The sequence below is a fragment of the Amphiprion ocellaris genome, chromosome 5 (genome assembly GCF_022539595.1).
Source record: "Amphiprion ocellaris isolate individual 3 ecotype Okinawa chromosome 5, ASM2253959v1, whole genome shotgun sequence".
Taxonomy (NCBI): domain Eukaryota; kingdom Metazoa; phylum Chordata; class Actinopteri; family Pomacentridae; genus Amphiprion; species Amphiprion ocellaris.
Window position 1 is genome coordinate 34609541 of NC_072770.1, and position 21143 is coordinate 34630683.

The following is a 21143-nucleotide window of genomic DNA, read 5'->3' on the forward strand; positions in this document are numbered from 1 at the left end:
AAAACCAACAACAGCACTCTTTTTCAGGAGTGCGCAAACAAAAAAGGAAAATAAAAGACTGGAGGACAACATTTGGATTCAAATTCAGCTGCAAACACAAGCAAACAGCTATAAAAATAGACTGTGGAAATGTATCTCACTTATTGACAGTCCTACTTCCTTTATTACCAGAAAAGAAAGCAGCAGATCTACCACATATACACAATTAAAATTATTGGTTTTGTTCATCCTTGCAGCTCTGGTCAGAAAGAGGCTTAGGCCATTGATGATGCCATGCCGTAATGAAGCCTCAGGAGTCTGTCCTGACTGTACAGGAGTTTCAGCTCTGACCACTGACCTCTTCCCAGCTACAGCCCACATATTGCAGCTAAGGAATGCAGTGGAGGACAGGAGAAGACAACTACTTTAGTAAACACAGCATCAGAAACTACTCTGACCACAGAAGTACTGCTGGGTACTGTCATGTACTGGTCTTTCACCACAACTGCAGTATTAGCTCTAAAAATAGGCACTGGCTCTCTGAATCAATTCTGTACAGCAAGCCTAACAAAATACGAAGAACGCCTTTGGCTACTGAAAGGGGAAAAGGACTCCCAAAATTGACATTTGTCACTGGAGTGGGAGTCTCATGCAATCTTTCACTAATTCGCTCTCAAGGGCAGACTGGGTACCTCCATCGAGCTGGGATTGAACTGGCATCCAAAGTTGCTGCACAGTCCTGGGCCTGATTGGTCCAAGCTGTCCCTCTGAAGGGACTCTTAATTTGAAAGCCACAATTAAGAAGTGGGGTTACATCTTGCCACAAGACTCCTTCAGACTGGGACAACTGATAAACCTACACTCATAGATACTAGGTCAAAAACAAATGAATTGCTTCAGCACACTCTAGCTCAGCTCTGTTTTTGCTTTTTTTACCTATCTTTCTACATATCTTAGTCTCAGCTCAAGAATGTTCATAAAGACATCAGGAAAGGACAAATGACTTTTGTGGCAGGTAGCATTTGCTAATGTAGTGTTTACCAGCCAAAGAGAATGACCACAGCTGTATCATATGTGACTTTTGGCCAGCTGTCCAATAGTGGTTAAGGTTCCACTCACTGAGAGTTTAAGTAAACAGCATTCATGAGGATTTGAGAAGCTGTGTGAAAAGGATAGCATCCCTGAGATGGGGGGTGGGGAGACGAGGAGTGTCTGTGTGTGAAAGGATTTAGAAGAGTTAATGGAAAGAGAAGTGAGGTCAGACAGATTGACAGTGTTGATCGACAGATGTGGTAACGCTTTTCTAGCAGCTTAATGCATCCCGAGGCTGTGTCTAAACATTTCTGATGGCTGACTATTTAATCAATGTAATGAGAATGTAATTAAGTCAAGAAGAAAAAAAATACAGATGGGTGACAAATTAAAGGGAAACACCCTGAACCCTTAACCTGTACAGTGAGGGGATACCGTGGCTCTGTTGTGTTGTGCTGTGCATTTTGCAGGCATGATTTTGGTCCCCCTATCTTCGTAGAGAGAAGGATCACTGCAAATCAGCACAAAGATGTTCTGAGTGACTATCTTCCTTCTATGATGAAACATGTCTATGCTGACGGGAGTGGTCTCTTTTGGGATGACAATGACCCCATCCATAGAGTGGAAGGGGTTCACTAAATGGTTTGTGCAGGAAAATGGTGTGAATGACATGCTATGGCTTTTGCTGTGACCACATGACACATTGGACTGATGCTGTAGACAGCACTCTCCACCTTACAAACACATTAATTTATCACCCATCTGTATATTTGTTTGTGTGCTTTAACCAAAACAACTCTAACAACTGTTATAAGGACATACTGTAAGTTCTAAATAACTATCATAATTATACAACAAAAAATTAGGCGTAGCTTTTTAGTTATTCTGGGAATTCCTGAGGACATAAAAGAGTAAGGAGAGATACAGGTCACATCTGTGAGCAGTGAGTGCTGCAATTCTTAATTCTCCAGTGAACATGACAGATTCCCCGCAGACAGCAGGGCTCAGGAGGAGTTATCATTTCAGCTGTCCCTGCTGACACATCTAACAGAGCAGGAGAGCTGAGACTGTCAAAAAATAGAGGACAGGAAACTCCTGTTCTTATGCAATAGAAAGTCAGAATGATGCATTGTAACAGTAAAATTCTGTTATTTTAAATATGGAAAATGGTGGCGATAACACTGCAATACACTGGGTTACAACAGCATATAGATATCTACTACCAAACAAACATGTGCTTCTAGTACAGGATATTTTGGAGTAAACAGACTGTGTAAGTAAATATGTTGACCATCCGAGTACAGCAGTGATCTCACCACAGCCGTGTAGGGATTTGACCCTTACGACTGGACTAACACGGTGTGCTTAAACCAAACTGGGTTGATTACACAGTCCCACGGGGCACACACAATAATCTGAAGAGAGAGAGAATGGAAGGAGCAGAATAATCTGTCCTGTTCAATGGAAGGTCCTCCCGCCTGCCTGTGTGCATTTGTCATTCCTTAGGTAATGTTCACCCAGAGAAGCGTTGCTAGGCAAAAATATGTTCTACTGCACGCATTTCAGTGAAAGGATATAACCACTTACACTTGGCATTTTGTCCACACTACTGAGTTCAAGTAATGCAAAAGGATCTGATAAGCTTAAATAATATACAAATGATCACAAAGCTGACCAACATGCAGCATTCTATATATAACAGATTACAAATGAATAACCATTATACGCGAATCTACATCTATGAAGGCCAACAAAGGTGGTTAACAGAACCTATCACTTCACAGCATATGTTATTTGAACTTAAGCGTCTGATGGTCCAGTCACACAGGCACCGAATAATACAGGTTAAAACACACTTACAAAACAGATGGTTCTCATCTACTTCTTAGCTGCCGATTCTGTGCAGAATATACAGAAACAAGGCAACTCTATAATGTGGTCAGACTACTGTTGGTAAATCCCTGACCTCGATACTCTGAGAGGCCAAGCCATTTTTCTGCCTGAGGCCTCAGTGTGCACAAGCACTATGATACGATGTGTTAAACCTGCAGTGCAAAAATGCTTTTTCCCCCTTCTGCCAGTGAGAGCAATTTGACAAAACACTGTTGACGCAAGTTTGTGACTTATGCTTTGCTGTCGATCGCTTTCTTTGCGTCATACTCCTAGTTGTGGTAATCTATTTTGTCTCCAACAATACTACGGTCGCTTTACTCTACAGGTCAGACCATTTATCGTTGGTTGATGCAAACATATCACTTTAGGTGCACCAGTGTGGGAATGTTGTCACAGACACCAGTTTCAAAACTCCCGTATACTGCAAAATACAGAGAGATTTACCTGGCTCTGGCAGGCTTCATCAGCCTTGTGTGAACTCATTTGGCAAGCGCCTGAATAGAACAGATGTTCTTTCATATGTGAATGTCCAGCACTCCAGGTTCAAAAATAAAGGAGTAATTTAACAGGAAATGTCAGGCATAACAAATGTCACATATCACCAGCAGAAAGCACGAAGGGTGATGTGATAAAGTCAAACAAAAATATCAACCACAAAAGCATCTACAGACTAAAGAAACCTTTAGCTAATACTACCATGAGAAATAAGGAAAAGGCCAGAAGTGTCTCAAAACATGCTTCTAAGGTTTAATTAAAGAGATTGTATGCTGACAAAAACCTGCAATATCAAATAATATCTGGGCTGTGCCTTTACAGTACAAAAACCTCCATAAAAACGAAGACCTGTTCTTGCTGCACTTCTGAAAAGTCGGTTCAGTGTAAAAACATAAAATTCCCCTCTACATTAAATATGCATTGACCACAAAACCTTAGAAAAGAACTAAAAACTTTGGTGAACTTTCTTTCTTCAACAGGAGATACTCTTAGCCAAAGAGTTTCTAATTCACAAGTCGAAGTATTCCCTAACCACACAGTCGCATAGAAATACAAGTAGAACACTAAATGAATGTTAAGTCTTAGATGTATCAAATTCTCATTTGCACAAGAACCTAACATAATTCATTACATGCTTTACGCAACATTGTAAGAGACAAACAAACATAAATGAGAGCAGGATCTTTGGCAAATTTAGCAGTGATGCAGCACATTATCAAGTGCAATAAGCAATTCCAGAGACAAGAAAAGCAACAGTCATGGCCCTAGGAGAAGTTTTTAACAAACAAATCGTCACATTTTTTAAAGATATGAAACCTGACAGTTTGGGGAAAACCTGCTGAAAGTTGTTAAGTAACAACTCTTATGGGATGCAAAATGACAACAGCGCAGTTCTAAAGGGTCTAAAAGGCTGAGGACAGTGGAGAGGGCTTCCAACCCCCTGTCACTATTGGGTATTTAGTAAGTGCAAAGTAATCCCCGCCTGCCTCCAGTGACACACAGTAGTATCCACACAGACACACACTTTAGGACGTAAAGACAAAGACACAGTTCTGGCACAAAGGAATGAAAGTTAGCGAGAAAGAACAATGGTAACACAAGTGTCATGCAAGATCAGTTACCATAAAAAATAATATTCAACAATACTTGCAGCTAAAATTCAGCAGCATGATGATGACCACCAGATATTAAGGTGGTCTTACCATTTAAATTCAGGGAATAATAACACCACCAAGAACTGTTAAACTGAAAAGCAATAAGTTAATAAAATAAAAGATCCTGCTGGCAATCACCATTTTAATTACCATCCAACAAATGGTGAGTATTATGAATTAGTTGCTATAGAGACTGTGTCAGTGAATGAAGCTGCAATTGAAAGACCTATTTAATAAGATTTCAGCCGCAATATGACAGATAAAAGGAACTGACTGCATGTGTGACAAGGCTATGCTCTTATGAAATTCAAGGCTGCTTTTTACATAAATCAAACATCAAGCCAAACATAAAGGCTTGTACATCAGAAAGTAGCAATATTTTAAATCCATACCACACCATCGTGTCATAATGCAGTATAATCCACAGTGGAAATTCACATACACAGGAAATTCAAACATCATGTACTAACCCATAAATTATCATATAGTTGAGCTGCCATAAATGACTGTTAAGTGAAAATAGAACAACAACTAAAACAAAACAGAATTGTGTAATCCGTGGCATTCCCACCTCCTGTGCCCACGCTACATTTCTGACTAGAACATTTTGACAAGCTGTCAGACTTGGCTAGCCAGAGATAGCTCAAACAGGAACTAGAGAGGTCACCACTGGAAACCAAATCTATATCGCTTCAAATACCTACACATCATCTCCTACTCTTGTAAAAAAAAAAAAAAAAAAAAAAAAAGACAAAGCAATGGCCACTTCTGCAGCTCTTGCCAATGTACGAAGACTGTGAGTCAGTGGGCTTGAGGTAAAATAGTGGATGAACAGGTTAATATGCAGTCTGTTCAGCTGTATCCAGCTGCAGCTGTGGATACGAGTCTGTTGCTAAATTTAGCACTTGAGTAGGGGATCGCCTGAAGAAAAACGTCACAGTTGCCCAGGCTGACACACATGCTGCAGTGCTACTGAGATTAAAAAAAAATACTGAGTTTAGAGAGGCTCAGTGCAGATTTGTCTTTTTTTTCCCCCTGCCAAAGCGGTTTTCATGTGTATATCACAGAAAAATAAGTGAAAGAGAAAGGCTGACAGTATGTGAGAGAGCAAAAGAAGAGACATTCAAGTGTTCAGATATAAAAAAAAAACAAACATGTTTGAATAATGCTTTGAAGCAAAAGCAAAGAATTTAAAAGAAAGAGCGTTCCTCCACACTGCCTCCCTACGACATGCTGCTATTTTAAATGGCTTTAGTCATCTCTTGTTGAAGTTTCAACACCAGGCCACGCTCAAAAGAAAGTGATACACGTTAGTTGGACAGAATGTTCAGCAGTGTAGGAGTGCAAAGAGTGATGCTCTCGCAGTGACTACATTATGGCAATAAATGCAGTGGGAGGCATTTGGAAAATGTGCTACTGCTTCAACTCAGCTGCTATGGTGGAACATCTACACCACCTAGTGGAGATCGGCTGTAAATTCTCAAAGACACTGATCACATGATTAAGGCTGACGAGAGCAACTGTGGCAAGATTAATCCTCCCATTTATTTATTGATTCATCAGTTTATCTCTAAAAATGTCCAAAAAAAGTGAAGAATGGCTGTTGTTATTTCTCACAGCCTGTAATGAAATCCTCAAAATGTCATTTGATCTTACCGACCTCTTTTTTCTGCATAGAAGAATTTTGCTCTGGCATAATAGACATTTGGCTGATCAAATTGTCAGAAACAACAGGGAAATGCATGGAATTGCATCAAATAATGTTACAGAGACTCACTAATGCACCAATCAACCTGAGTGTTGTGAGTAGTCAAACTCCAGAGGCCCATTCTGAGCCAGCGAAAAACCGGGTGCTGCCATCATCCAGAGATTTGCAGTAAACAGTCACATCACAAAAAAAAAAACATATCTTCATACTTGAAAACCTTTAATTGGCTAAAGTTTGGTATTTTTTAACTGTGGGACTAACAGGATTATAAAGAGTTAAGATTAATTATCGGTCGGAGAATGTAATGTAATCTACTAATCATGGCAACTACAATTCTAAGTCAGTAAATGTAACACACACACGCAGACACACACACATGCATGCACAGACTGTAGAAGTTGAAACTGCATCCCTGAGCTTGCTGTACAGATGTTTATACTATCAATTATGAATTGGGGGTTATATGCTTTGTGTAAGTATTTGTTCTTTTTGGTTTTTTTTTTCTGTGAATGAAGTTTTTAAAATCTCTGTTCATGGTTTCCTAAATTTACATTAGAGCTGAATTGGTTGATCAGTCGACAGAAAAGTAATCTGCAACTTCTCTGATAATCAATTAATCATGCGCAAGATCCACTAAGTCTTGCTTGCTATTAGACTGTAGACAACCATTAAAAAAAAAACAACAACTGAGCGCTCTGTCTTCAAGTCAGTCATACCAATATAAAAATAAGAAATCTGGTCTGATCTGAAATTTGAGCATATTGGAAAACAAACAGACCAGTGCACATTAACTCTAGGTCTTCATCAGGTCCTTACAAATGCATAATCAGTCTGAATCACACACAAGCCAGTGGCATCCCTGCCAGCACAAAGCCTACATGTGCTGACTGGAATGACACAAACCTTCATTAATCAATATTGTGTGAAATAGGTATGGGGAATGAAGTGACAGCAAGATGTACTGCTGATAGACACTTCATTAATAGTACTGAGAAAATGGTTCAATACTTTCACTTAAGTGCATTAGATGCAAAGAACATCACAAAAACGTAGAGTTCGGACTATAAACGAACCCAAAGCATGCTCTATTCCTTGCTCATTACAGCCTATGTGGCTTTGATGATGGTGTCTCTTCGCCCTCTGTCATTCTCCTTATGGCTGCCATGCAATCTGCTGAGGTGTACAAGTCTGTGACCACCTGGGCCTCTCCTCATACCCATCCACGCTTTGCAGACCACAGTTTCTGGCCTTGTAAGATAGCCTTAATGGTCTAAAAACACCCAGTGGGCTAGGGTTAGGGTTAATTCAGCATGTAAACGTCTGCGCTGGATCCCATCTGATGATGTCCAATCCAGGCCAACCACTTCAAACTTCAACCTCAGTACCATGTGATGGCTTTGCCCTGAGCCATCCATGAGCCTATGCACCTTCTTTCTTAATGTGTATAAAAGTGAGTTCCTCTACCCTTACACATTTGTACTTATATGCAATTTCTTTATGATTTCTTCATTGTGGTGTTAACATTAAAATTATTACCTGTGTAGGTTGATCACTAGGCTTAAATGCTCATGTCAAAGTAAGGTGACTGAATTCAAAACAGGCTTTTTTTCTGCAGGTTTTTATTAAAAACAGGTCATGAAAAATTACCAATATTTCTAAATATCAACTGAAATGAAATGCAATGCAACATTTTATTGTGATACATTTTTCAGCGATATCACACAGCCCTAGTTTAGACCAAGAAAGAATCCATGGCTGCATCGTAGAAGGGACGCTCATAGTACTTCAGAAATGAGATTAAATCATGAATGAGCTTTTCGGCCCACTAACCTCTACATGACCCACACTCATTAGAAAGCAGAAAAACTGAGATGTGTGTTATTGTAGTAGAGCATCGACATACATGTTTTCTCAGACAAAAGTAGAGACAATAAAGGAGCTAAGAAAGAAAAAATAAGTCACATTCAACAGCACACCTTAAACACTACTAACACTCCAAATCAGTGTTCTGAACACATAAAAACGGAATAGTATTCTAAGATATTAGCTATAGCAACTTTATATGCTTGTGACTGTGCATGCCAGATTTAATGTTTCTCTGCCCCCTAGTGGCCAAAGGTTGCCTACAGTTACAGTATTATTAAAAATAGCACAATCAATGTGATCAAGGAAGCTACACAACTTAGATATATTTAATAACATATAGGTGAAAACAAATTATGCTGCTGCACATCAAACCTTTTTCTCAATGAAAATTTAATGTACATCAAGGGACGGTTATGGTAAAACATAGCTTTCCACGTATAGATGCCCAAGTGGAGGTCATTACCATGTCCATTAGTGTTAAGTCACTCCAGAAATCTATACTCACTCAGTCATCCCCCATATGGTTTAGGAGACACAAGGCTTCCTGTCTCGCCTCACTGAACTCAAGCTGGCTCCTTTACCCACCGTCTAGCTCTTTCAGTCAGAAGACATGGACACTAGGGAAAGTTTTCCGGTGTCCAAACGGGCATGCTGAGCTGTAGTATTTAGTTTCACGGACAACATAATGGAAATAGTAACCCTTTTCCCTAATTTAAATTGGACTATATTTACGCATTAATAAAATAGCCATAATCAAGATCAGAGACATTCATTTAAGTTTAGGACCATTGGTATTGACATCTGCACATTAGTAGAAAGACTGTTCATCATGTTTCACTGATGTTCTGTTAATTATCTTAGTCTAGAGAAGATAAATTTAATCCCATTCTTTTCTGGTGATGAAAAACAATTGCTCCCTTAATAGCATTTTACCACATGAAGAATGGCTGTGTGGGTATTTTTTGTTTGCAGGGTTTGTGCGCAGAACAGTGAGCAAGCCAGAGAGTGGGGAAAAATAGGAGACTACAATACAGGATTTGTTGGAAAAAGTAATGAACTACTAAACTACTACGAGGAATGGTTAAATGTGTGTACCAGAGCTGGCGCCTCTTTCTGACCGCACACCTGAAATAATGATGAGTGTGAGTCAGAGGTTGCATGTACTTGCCGACCCAATTGCGGTCCTAATTACAGGATTGCAGGCGATCACAGTACAAGAAACAGGGGATCCTGGCAGGATTTCCTGTGCTGAGTGAGGCAATACTCCTGTGACAACCAATGCCACCAGTTAAATACAAACCCACAAGGACAGAACATAACTCACACTTGGATTTGTTAGCGGATGCACTCGGCTGAACAGACAAAAAATAAGATTCAGGTGAAAGATAAACAATTTAACCGGTAAGGTTATCACCTATGATCAGTATTGATCATCACAGCAGGGCACTCTCTGAGGTTAATTAGTAAAGAACCACATATGTTCTGTGCAGTACTAGACCCCTTTTCTACATGCACCCTCACAAAGCTGCACCCGGGTCTGTCACGGGCCAGTGACTGAGCTTTACACAACAAGGAGGTAACTACAGGCAAGGTAACTTGCCAGTCGTGGTGACATACAACACTGCCTGCAGGCGACAGTAAAACTTGGTCACCCCAGACATGGTAACAGCAGCCAACCACACTGGCGTTCTACTCACTGGTCTGAGTCAAAAACAACAGCAGTCATGCCTGCATGTGATGAAAGTTATACATGTCCCTGACAAAGACAACATCAGCTTTACAGGACATCTTAGCCAACACAACAGCCGCCAAGTCTGCTGCCCTGTTAGTCCAACAGTCCATAAAATAGCTTGTTTGGTGTCTTGGCACAGACAAAATGAGCAAATGTTTCACATTATATCTCTTGTTCTCCCTCATTGTTAATTATCATAAATGCATATGCCTGTACATGGTATATGTATGTACCAGTTTTCTCTACAAATATAAAACAAATACAAAAATATAAAAGTTTACATCTACTTTTTAACTAAAGCTTGATGTACTTGCAGAGATAAATATCACAATACTTTTGACGCAATGCCATGACATGACATTGATGATAATGTGGCAATACTGAACACTATTGTGAAAACCATATATCTCCAGAGCTTTGTGATGATCTGTTTTTATTGTTGCTTGCTTAGGAGTTGTGGGAATTTCTCAAATCACAGCAAAAAAATGTCTTCTTCCACTTATCAGAAATATTAAAAATTTAAACATGCATGTTTTTCACTGGCCAACAAAGCATTCATTAATTTAAATTTAATCTAAACTTTATGACCAAAGAAAACCTGTTTACAATCATATAACAGCCAAAACTGATAATATCTGAGCTAATACTTATACTATATCTATAGAATTGGCATCTCTAAGCTACTTTAAACAAACTCAAAGTAGTTACTTATGTTTGTTTTTGTGAGGCAGAATTCTCTGTACAGTGAACATACCTGGATAAAGGAAACAGTCTATGTGATCAAGGGGAAAAGGAAAAGAAAGTCTGGGAGAGATTTTAAGGGGCCAGGTAACTCCTTACGGAGCAGTCTGTCCTTCCCATGTAGATGGGCAAATATGCCAACGACCTAGATGATTAAAATAAAACCTGAGCCCCAGTATCTTTGCATGAGTGCAGTCGGATCAGAGGACAGAGCAAGATAATGTGGAGATATTAACAACAACGGGGCAGGTGAACTACATCAACTACATCTCTGTTTCTGGTGACAGCATTTATCTAAGTAAAAATCAACAAGATTAAAAAAAAATGATGCCACCCAAAACACCTTCTTTACGATCACACACACCTGTTTAGAGGACCCTCAAGTGTCAGACCTCTCCGACCACAAAGCTGCTCTCACCTCCTGGCTCTTCTCAGCACCCATCACTGAGCCGCTCTGGGTTGTATCTCAGTCCCTGTGAAGCTCTGCCTCTCTCTTACCTGTACTTCATGCCTGTCTGATAGGACACACACTCCTCCAGGGCCAGGCCATTCATCTTCAGGAAGTCTTCCATGTTCTTAATCTGAGCGGCAATTCTCTGTTCTCGGAGTCTCTGCAGCTCAGCCTGGTTGGGGGGCCTGGCCGGCGGCTGATTCAGCCCCTGGTCCGAGTGGTAGCGGTTGATCCCGCTCCGGATGCTCTCGCTGTATGACATAGACAGCATCTTGCCGCTGCCACTACTGCTGCTCTTCCGAACACCGCTGCCTGGCGCTGCCGGTTTGGGGATCTGCAGGTTTTCAGGAGGACAGTAACTGGACTTGCGCCTGCCGGGAGCCCCCCGGGGGCCACCAGCATACCCTCCCGCAAACATGCCCCCCTTTCCTTCTCCTCCTCCTCCTCCTCCTCCTCGTGATGCTGAGGCGGCCCGTGCAGTGAGGAATAAAGTAGTGACACGGACGGAGCGAGGAGCCGGCAGGGCACAGCCACCTCCTTAAATAGCACCTGCTCCGATAAAAAAAACAGCCCGCCTGCTTGGGGCAGCACACGGCCATGCATCCTGTAATCAGAGTCGCACAACATAGCCCAGCACCACCCTCCCCTGACAGGTACACAATGGCAGGGTTACACTGATAGGGAGCATTCAGGTGACTTGCTGGTGATTAAGGAGCAGGACAAAAGAGGGCACATGCTATCTGCAAAGGGGAGACATTCAAACATGCATCAAGCAACAGGAGGGGACTCATTCCTGCTCCTACTGCTGATTCGGACTAGAGTAGTAGGGGAGCCAATAGTTGTCCGCAATACAATTTGAATACATCCCACAAACGCGCACAAAAAAGCTATCTGGACTGGAAAAAAAATAGATAGGTACAAGAATCACCAAAAGAAACCCCCCAAAAATTAAAATTAAACCAACTGCAAAATATGCACTTGATCCTTAAAGCAAGTTTTTTTTTTTTTTTCAGGTTCAGGATTTTCAAAAGTTCAAAACAACTGTTGCCATTTTCTAAAAGTAATTGTTGAAATCACTAAGCCCTCCATTCTCTTTTCCTTAAATACACAGTTGGCACAGTCACAAATTGTTCCTCCATGATGCAGATGTACAAAGAGTATTGTCCTGAAATTGATCAACAGAGGGCAGCACTGTGTCATCTCCATTATCACTACAAGAATGCAACTTAATGCCAAAAGCACAGTGAGCACTAACCACAAAGCCACTTTCTGGGTAAAGGTAACGTACATTAAGACTGCAATTATAAATCAATACATTACTGATACATAACACTCAATCCTGCAAAACCATGTCACCTATTCTATTAAACATGACTTCAAATAAGTGGTGGCAGCTGCTTGAAAAAAAAAAAACAACCCTGTAAATGCCTGCCAAAGTTAATCTCTTTTTTTGTAATTTGTCATGAAAGCACACATTATTATCATGTTAATGATTCTGAGATTTTATGATTACAGCCAAATGTAATAAAAGTCAACACAGGACATGATGAAGAATTCATGACATGATTTAATAGATCAATCTAAAAGTATTTTAGTTGGCTTTTTTTTTTTTTTTTTTAAAAAGGACAATTTAAATAAGGTTGAAAATAAAACTGCACAATTAATCCTACAGTCTGTACTCAACAAGTTTGAATCATCGTAAATCAAGAGTCCTGTATTCACAACTACCAAGGAAACTACGTTTTACTTCTGGTTTGAAGAATCGCTTAAGCTCTAAACTCTATTGATCTAAAGACCTAGACTCTATTGATCTATCTATAGACACTATCGACAAATGCAACACTTGAACACCACCTTCTTTCCATCTGTACAAAGCATCTCACCTAAAACTCCATTTAAAAACTGAGATTTTAAGTGATAATAAACTAACATGAAATCTCAACTTATGCATTCATAAGATAGCTGTAAATAAAATGAGTATCTGTTTGTGATGGTGAATTTGTCGAACCGTTGATTCCACCATAATGTGACATAACGTTTTTATTTACAGATCTAATCAAAGTTCTTCCTAAACTAGTTTCCTTGCACACAGACAGAAGATATAAATACAGGAGGAGACTTCAGGCTAGGCAGCATGCATCCACACACCCACGCACTAACCTCACCACTGCAACCTCTCACACATACAAAACACACACGCAACAAACACACTCCTGACGCGGTCACGAGTGCAATTCTTTCCTCAAACTCACCCGATTTCTTGGAGGTCGGCTCATGAGCGAGGTTGTGGGGTGATAGTCTGCTCTTATAAACACACACTGCAGACAGCGATGAAGCAGGTCCACCCAAACTGGGAGTGTCTTACTAGGAAACGTCTAAACCAATTAGTGAATACGAGAGTGCATCCCTCCCCTCACCACTTGGACCAGACTCTATCACCACCGACACCTCTCCTCCTCCTCCCCTCCCTGTGAGATCTCATGGAAGAAATCCATTTATGTCGTTTAGTGGCCCGTCTTGTTTCTGCTAACCGCAGCAAATAATATCAGGCCTGAATTATTCACCAAAGCTTTTGCGCTAAAAGCCTCTGATTGTTGTTCCACAGGAAAGAATACTAAGAGCTGGACAGTAATGAGCCTCTGAGTGTTGTGTGCACATGCAACACAAACACACACGCACACACACCATGTCAAGCAAACACAGACTGTATGTGTACACACAGAAAAAGACAAACCGCCAAGCATGTTCACATACTGTCTAACCGAGGCTTTCTGAAAGCCACACCGGTTAAGAACGCGCACAGCATCTCTCTACATCTCAGGAACTACGTGTTGAGGTCAGGGTCAAATTCAGAGGACGCCATGTAATAATGACAGCTCACATACGGAACTAATCCAGTATAGCTGCTCTGTATTGGCTTCATTAGTTACACAGAAAGAAACATGTTATTTACTTTGCGAAGCATGAATTTATAATGACTAAAGCATTGACGGACAGTTAAAATCCATGTAATTTATGTATAAATATATACATGTAAATAACAGTGCAGTAAGAGTCACTGACACTAGACGTATTTGGCAGCATTAAATAATCCATATCGATACGTCAATAGACAGGAATGGAAATTACAAAAGCACATCTGCTCTGGATGCATATTTTTGGTGCTGTCTATTCATACATTATCTCTCTGAACCAGCCTCTCTGAATCTATCAGGTGAGCTATTTTGGCATAGTTGTTGAGAGATAGAAGAACAGTGACACCACTGAAGTCAGTGGAGGCTCTTTATTGTAATGTTAAAATGTATAAATTCACTACTGTACGATCTGAGCAAGGAACTGAGCATATTTTTTAGAATAAGCTGGATTGTGTACCTACGTGAGCTGTAATGCAACAGAATACAAATGGTTAAAACAGCAAAATGAAATTCAAACTGATAAAAATCTATTCCATTTCTCAGAAAAAATAAAAATAAAAAATGAAACACTATGTAGGCGTATTTGGTTTCCTCAAACTTGCAGCTCAGGGCAACAAACAAATACATCAATTGAACGCTTTTCCAGCTGTTCATGACCTGAGAGGCCACAGAGGATGAATCACTGCATATTCCTGTTTATATCCGAGTCTGCCCAACCCTCTTGCACATCGCATGCTGGTATTTGTTCATTGATCAAGAGCATATGAGCTACCATTTTGAGCTGGTCTTACGGCTGCAGTATTAGGGACAATGTACAGTTTAAATTCCAATGAAATCTAAATTTGAATGGTTCAACTTCATTTAGTAAACTGAAAAGTCATCCAGGTGAGGTTGTGGCTTTCAAAGTCACTCTTGGTGTCGGTGATGATAAAATGAAGAGAAAAACTGAAGTGTAAGCCTGCTAACTCATCCCTCATAAAATGTGTTTTTCTATTAAAAATCCCTGTGTGCAATAGGTTAAACTGTTACACTGCATACATGCCTTCCACACCTGCAGTGCATCCTTAAATCAGTTCATAATGCACTTGCTACAAAATGTCTTTTACATGATCTGTTTTCCATTATCTATGCACAAGAGACACGCATAGGTCAGAAGTCAACCACCTTTGCTCTCAGCAGAGCACTCAGTCCTCAGAAAACTAACAACAGCCAGGGGAAAATACTTTACTAAAAGCATTTTTAGCACAAAATCATTAAAGCTGGTACAAAATGTCTCTGGACTGTTGGAGTCACAGGTTGATATAAAACAACATGGATGTACAACTCAGGCTGGAGAATAAAGAAATATGCATTCTAACAAAAAAAGAAGAAAAGTTATGCAGAAGAAATTCCATCGCACACAAAGGATGTAGATAAGTCTTCATTTATTAATAAGTCATACTAACTAATGACAAGCAGACATCCTTCCTTGTGCTGGGATTTCTACTGTATGACTATCTTTCTACATATTCCTGCTCCAGCTCAGCTCCCTGGTAGATGAATGCGTAATGACAAAGAAGTACTTGGATTCCATCATAGTGGGACAGAATTTGCAGAGTACATTTGCACTCTGACAAAGACAGCTGGATTAGCCATCAGGATTTCAGAATTACAGCTTGTGTGTTACAATGTTGAGATAACTGAAAAGCAAGAACTTCCCTTCCCAGCATCAGCCCGTTTGGCTGTCAGAGTGATAGACAGACAGAGATAGGGGACTTAATGGATCCCCCTCACATAGGCCAGGGGAGCAGCTAGTGGGACGGTTCGCACTTTAAAAGGACAGAAATGTGCAAGGCGCCAAGATAAAAATCCGATAGTGAGCTCATTACAAGCACATCCACATAGTCAGGGGTTTTTATAACTGGATCAGCAGAATAAGGCCTGATATAAGACCATAAAATATGATCCTACTCTAAGGCAGCTGAAAGACTGACCATCTCATCTAAAAGCTCACTAGTGGAGGCATGAGGACCAGATACCCTACTCTACAGGAGCATCCTCTCATCTCCAGCACTGGCCAAAATGCTCTCTGGTTTTTAGAACACCAACATGAGTTTAGACTCCAAAGAGTTCAGAAAAAGTACAATCATGACAAAGTTTAAAAAAAAAAAAAAAAAAAAAAAAAAAATCACATTTTGAAGTTTGACAAGCACAACAGTGGATGTCTCAAGTGTCGCTGTTGAAAAAAAACAAAAAGAAAAGAAAAAAACGCAGACAAACTCAGACAGTTATTGTTGATTCAAAGCTTTTGCAAGCAACCTTGCAACAAAATCCATCGCCACCCCTATCAGGTTTAAGCTGGATAATGCATTGGCAGCTAAATAGTAGATGATAATGATGTGTTATCTGTGCGGCCGAGGATGGATCCACGGTTTTAAATGACAGAACAGCAAGGCTCTGCTGCAAGGTTATTATAATGGAATATAACCAAAAAGAAACACAAAATGCAGTATATTCATATACTGCGTACACATAAAATAACTTACACTCACACCAGCAAACACACACAAGAAAATAAAACAGTTCTGTGACACAGATACAGACAGACAGGTACCTGTAGAACTGCAGCTGTCGTTTGGGGCTCCCATAACGAGCGCTGAAGACATCAAGAAAAAGGAGGAAAAAGGAAAGCTTTGGTTAATAAAAGTAGGAAAGGAAAGAAGTTATTAGTGGTAGAAAGTCTGATACAGAGGTGATGAAGAATGATAAAAGTTAGCCTGAGACAGAACAGAATATGGAAGAGTTGGAAGAAACAGAAAATTCTGCATTAAACAGTGTATAAAATTTAGCGTTAATAAAGTCTTGTTTGTTCAGTATATTTGTTGGACAATGATATGCATGCTGACAAGCCAGACTTAAACACACAATTGCTTATTAACCTCAACATAGTTAAACTATAATTAACAGCAGCTGCACCAAGCTTCAGGGAAAGTGCAGTTATTTCAGCAAGTTTGAAGACAAAATGATAAGAAGAAAAAACAAAATCCTTAGATGTTTTCATGACAAACAAGGGATGGACTCTAAACTCCTTAAACTCAAGAAGAAAAATTGTTTTCTGATCAATATTTATCTAATTTTAAACACACTGTTCACCATGAGCTCTTGGTCATAGATTATAAATGTCATCTTGCCAAAGTAAAAGTAGTTACACCTTCAACCGTCATCTCAAATCATTCTGTTTTTAAAAGGTAGACCAGAGCTGCAACAATTAATCAATTAGCCTTCATCTATCAAATGTATTGTCAACTTTTGAAAAACCAATTCATAAGTTTGAGCACGTTTTTGAAGAAAAAAGTTTAATTTCTTAAAAAAAAAAAAAAAAAAAAAAAGATTCCAGCTTTTTGCATGTGAATAATATTCTGTTTTTGCTCCTTAAGTATAACAGTGAACTCAGTATTTTTGTCTTTTGGACAAAACAAGACACTGGTGGACGTTATCTTGAGCTTTAGAAAACATTGATTGAAATTTGTCACCAGTTTCTAATGTCTTATATGCCAAAAAATGAATCGATTAATCAAGAAAACAATCGACAGATTAATTGACAATAATCAGTGGTTGCTGTAGCCTTATTCCTCCTTTGTCTTGAATGCTTCTCTTACATAACTTAAAAACTACAGCTGAAAGGCACACATATGTATAGCTACCTGTACAGCAAAATGTACCTTACACTGAAACAAAAAAGGTTCCTACAGTATACAGCTCCTATTGCAGTAGAATGATATGGAACCAATGTAATTTTTCATAGTTAATTAAACACAAATTAATGCAAAATACCAAGAATTTACAAAAGAAAAACTAATACAAAATAAAGAGTATTTCTTACACTAAATGGTATATAAAATTAAATACTTCAGTGTCCATATTTGGTATTAAGTGTAATCTGGGTAATATAGAGTTGCTCTGATGCGTTCAGCAACTTCATGTCTGCCGTCATAAAGAAAGCAACACTCCACACCATTTGATGCTTGGTAATGCAGATAAAAAAGGTGCTGGTCCTTGTGGCAAGCAGTGACTAGCACGCAAAATTGCAAAACAGCGACTGTGATCACTTTTAGGTAAATTTCTGAATTGCACTGATGTGCTGATAACAGGCTTCTTAATGCTGTAGATCTCCCTGTGAATTGAAATTAAAATGCAACATCAAAATCTCTCCTCATCCACTTTCACTGTTAAAACAATTACACACATCTGTTAGCTGCTCAACAATTTCAGCATCTATTCTGAACATAATGAAGGCAATGTGAAACAGTCATAAAGTCAGTGATACAAGTGAACGAGTCTCTGGCACCACATGCTGGTGAAGCTGCAGAGTGCAGGATAATCAGTACAAATCAGGCATGGTTGTCTATACGGCTGCTGATACTAAACAAACAACATGGAATGATGTGTGACCACTGGAGATGCTGTGATATGTCAGCATGTAAGTGTATTTGTCCTACACCACCCTGGACAGGTCCAGGGTGTCCAGCCCCTTGCAACACTATTGATGATTAAGCGGTATATAGATAATGTATGGATGGATGGATGGTTAAGAATCCAAGTACAGATAAAGTGATACAAATAGCTGTGACTGCAGATATGTGACAGTTTGTGTACTCGCCCTGGTTTGCATTTCAGCACCTCTTTTTTGTCCGTGTTTGTTTTTTTCAGAATATATTTTTGGTATTTTATGTTCTGATCTAACACTTGCCGACTTTATAACAGTGGTCACCGCATTTGGATTTTGTCGTGGCCAATGCCAATTATTATCTTATATTTAGAGTTGATATAGCAGTAAAAATGAGCATTTTGATGTTAAAATATAAAATAACAATTAATCCAACAGAAAGCTTCATTTAAATACCTCCATCTATTTATGTTTTACTTATGTTTAAGTAAAAGACAAAATGTATCCCTCTGTGCTGATTAGCTAATACTCGTGACATGTAACCAATCAGATAGTGCTGTGGGTGGGACTTAATTCACAGAAACGTGACAGCAGATGTAGAGAGGCGGCTGCTTCAGAGCCAAAGCGCATTTTTTTAAAAAAAAATTTCATCAGGAATTTGCTGATAAAAATATATTCCAAACAATGGTCTGGCAAGTGATCAGCTGCCTCCCACTTTAAAACTTTTATTACTGCAAGGTTTTGGGGAGAATCACAGTTACCATAGTGAAGCCAGTATCAGTTTAGAGTTTTAAATTAGTGCAGCAGAAGAGAATATTGCCAATAAATGCATCATGGGAGATTTATTAATAATCAATCTATCACATGTACTTGCTTTGTAGATTCGTCCTGAAACCTGTACTGTCCAAACAGATGTTTTTCCTCCAAACTTTGTCCAAGTACATGTGACATTTTCAATATTTTCTTCCTTGGCATATTCTCAGTAACTCTCACATGGACACGCACGCACATGTAAAGAAACAAATTTGCATCTGTGTGTTTATAAAGTATACAAACATTGACTCACCTGTAGATCATGCCAGGTGAGCCAGTCTGTCGGTGGGAGAGGCGAGCGGGGGAGTCTGTGGTAGATTCAGGATACATGGAGGCAGGAGGGAGGGGGGTGTGGCCAGCCTGCCGGGGGTGGTGCTCTTTCACCGGGACAACAGGGTCAATCACTGATCACTGCCTCTGGAAGGGAGAGAGGGCACAAGTGTGTCAGCCGATGACTGGATTTATTAATGTCCCACTCAAGCATTTGAACATCATTATCAGATTCCATTCAGAGAAAAACAAAAAAAGTGCCCTGCTCAGTTCACAAAGCTGTTAGACTCTGCTGTGGATTCATGTCTGGAATGTGTGCGATATCTACAAAGTATTCATTTTTTGTAACTTTAAACAAGGCAGCGATTCAGAAACTTAACTAATTTTTCTGGCCAGAAAATGACTTAAAATTCTAGCGCAGGAACAACATACAGACACGACATGCTATAATAACACGAGAATTCTCCCATTAACCAATCACATTTTCTTCTTACTGTTAGCTACTGTAGCCAGCTACTCTTACTTGACCACTTACATTAAATGACTGACTCAAGTAAATTTGATAATCATCAGCCCTTCCAGGCAAAGTCAGGGGCATAAAAGGGTAATTAAACAATGTCGCACCAACCCTCCCGCAGCAGCAGCAGACTGAGTTTTATAATGACCCTTCCTGAAACGATGTAATCAGCTGACCAGCGGCGCTGTTGGATATAAAGGTGGTAAAATGCAGTCAAGGCCGCAAAGACTAGGCTCAGATTTACTAAAACTCTTCCATGACTGTCAACATTTAAACGTCACATGGCAGGTTACCAAAAGATCCATGTGCTTGCATGCACTTATGAGACTAGGTCACTTTCATTTTCATCTTGGTTTTCTTGCAATTTGGAAGCACATCAAATAAGCAAACAATACGCTGTAAATCATGAACCTGCTCTATACTGTAAAAGCAGGACATGGTTCATTTGACAGTCTTTCCTTTCTACTCCAAAGCTCCACCACTAGATGGAGTCATATCCTCACTCTGACATGAGCTGAATGAATAAACCATCACCAGTTTAACCTCTCTAGTTTCCCACAGCTCTGAGATATTAAAGAGAACATCTTTAGAGTAAATGCTGGTGATACTAGTTCAGAATAATCAGAAAATTACACATTCAGACAAGTAAAAATTACATCACAGTACAAAACATTCCATTACTGTAAAAGCAGAGATAAAAAGTACCACACATCAATGCATATAAAGACCTCAATTGTTGTTACTTCATCAACCATAGCTGCTGTAGACTGTATATATGTGCATTCCCTACAGCAAACCACAGCTGATCCACTGCTCAAAACGACTTGACTCTATGAATAATTCAAAGTGTCTGCCCAAGAAGCAGGCCATTGCTGTAAAGAGGTCTATAACAAGAGAGCTGGGCAAGGGTTGGTGAGTGGTTAGGTACACATAGACACCATTAACACAAGTGTGTAAAAAAAAAAAAAAAAACTCATCTTAACAATTCAAGTGAACACCATGGCCTATGAGAGAGGAGGAGCGGCACTGCTGATGTTTTTAGCCCAGTTTACTGAAGCGGATGAAACAAAATGAGAGAAATCAGCAGAGAGAGTGCCATCTATGTCACCCTGACAAAGCTGTGAGCTCAGAACCTCATGTTACCCTATTTC

At 39.6% G+C, this 21143-nt stretch overlaps 1 protein-coding gene across 5 annotated transcripts in view; it reads right to left on the reverse strand.

Annotated features, from left to right (window-relative positions):
* Window positions 1-21143, reverse strand: part of kcnab2a (potassium voltage-gated channel subfamily A regulatory beta subunit 2a) — an 89758-nt gene that overhangs the window by 36820 nt on the left and 31795 nt on the right. For 3 of the 5 annotated variants that reach the window (XM_023288556.3, XM_023288557.3, XM_055010443.1), the window contains exons 2-3: window positions 19459-19622; window positions 16560-16601 (exon numbers count right to left, since the gene is read on the reverse strand). In XM_023288556.3, the coding sequence (XP_023144324.1) occupies window positions 16560-16601; window positions 19459-19535 (119 nt within the window). In that variant the 5' untranslated portion in view covers window positions 19536-19622. Of the gene's footprint in view, window positions 1-11098; window positions 11386-13303; window positions 13424-16559; window positions 16602-19458; window positions 19623-21143 lie in introns of those variants that run through there. The other 2 variants (XM_035956476.2, XM_055010444.1) reach the window with 2 other exon arrangements.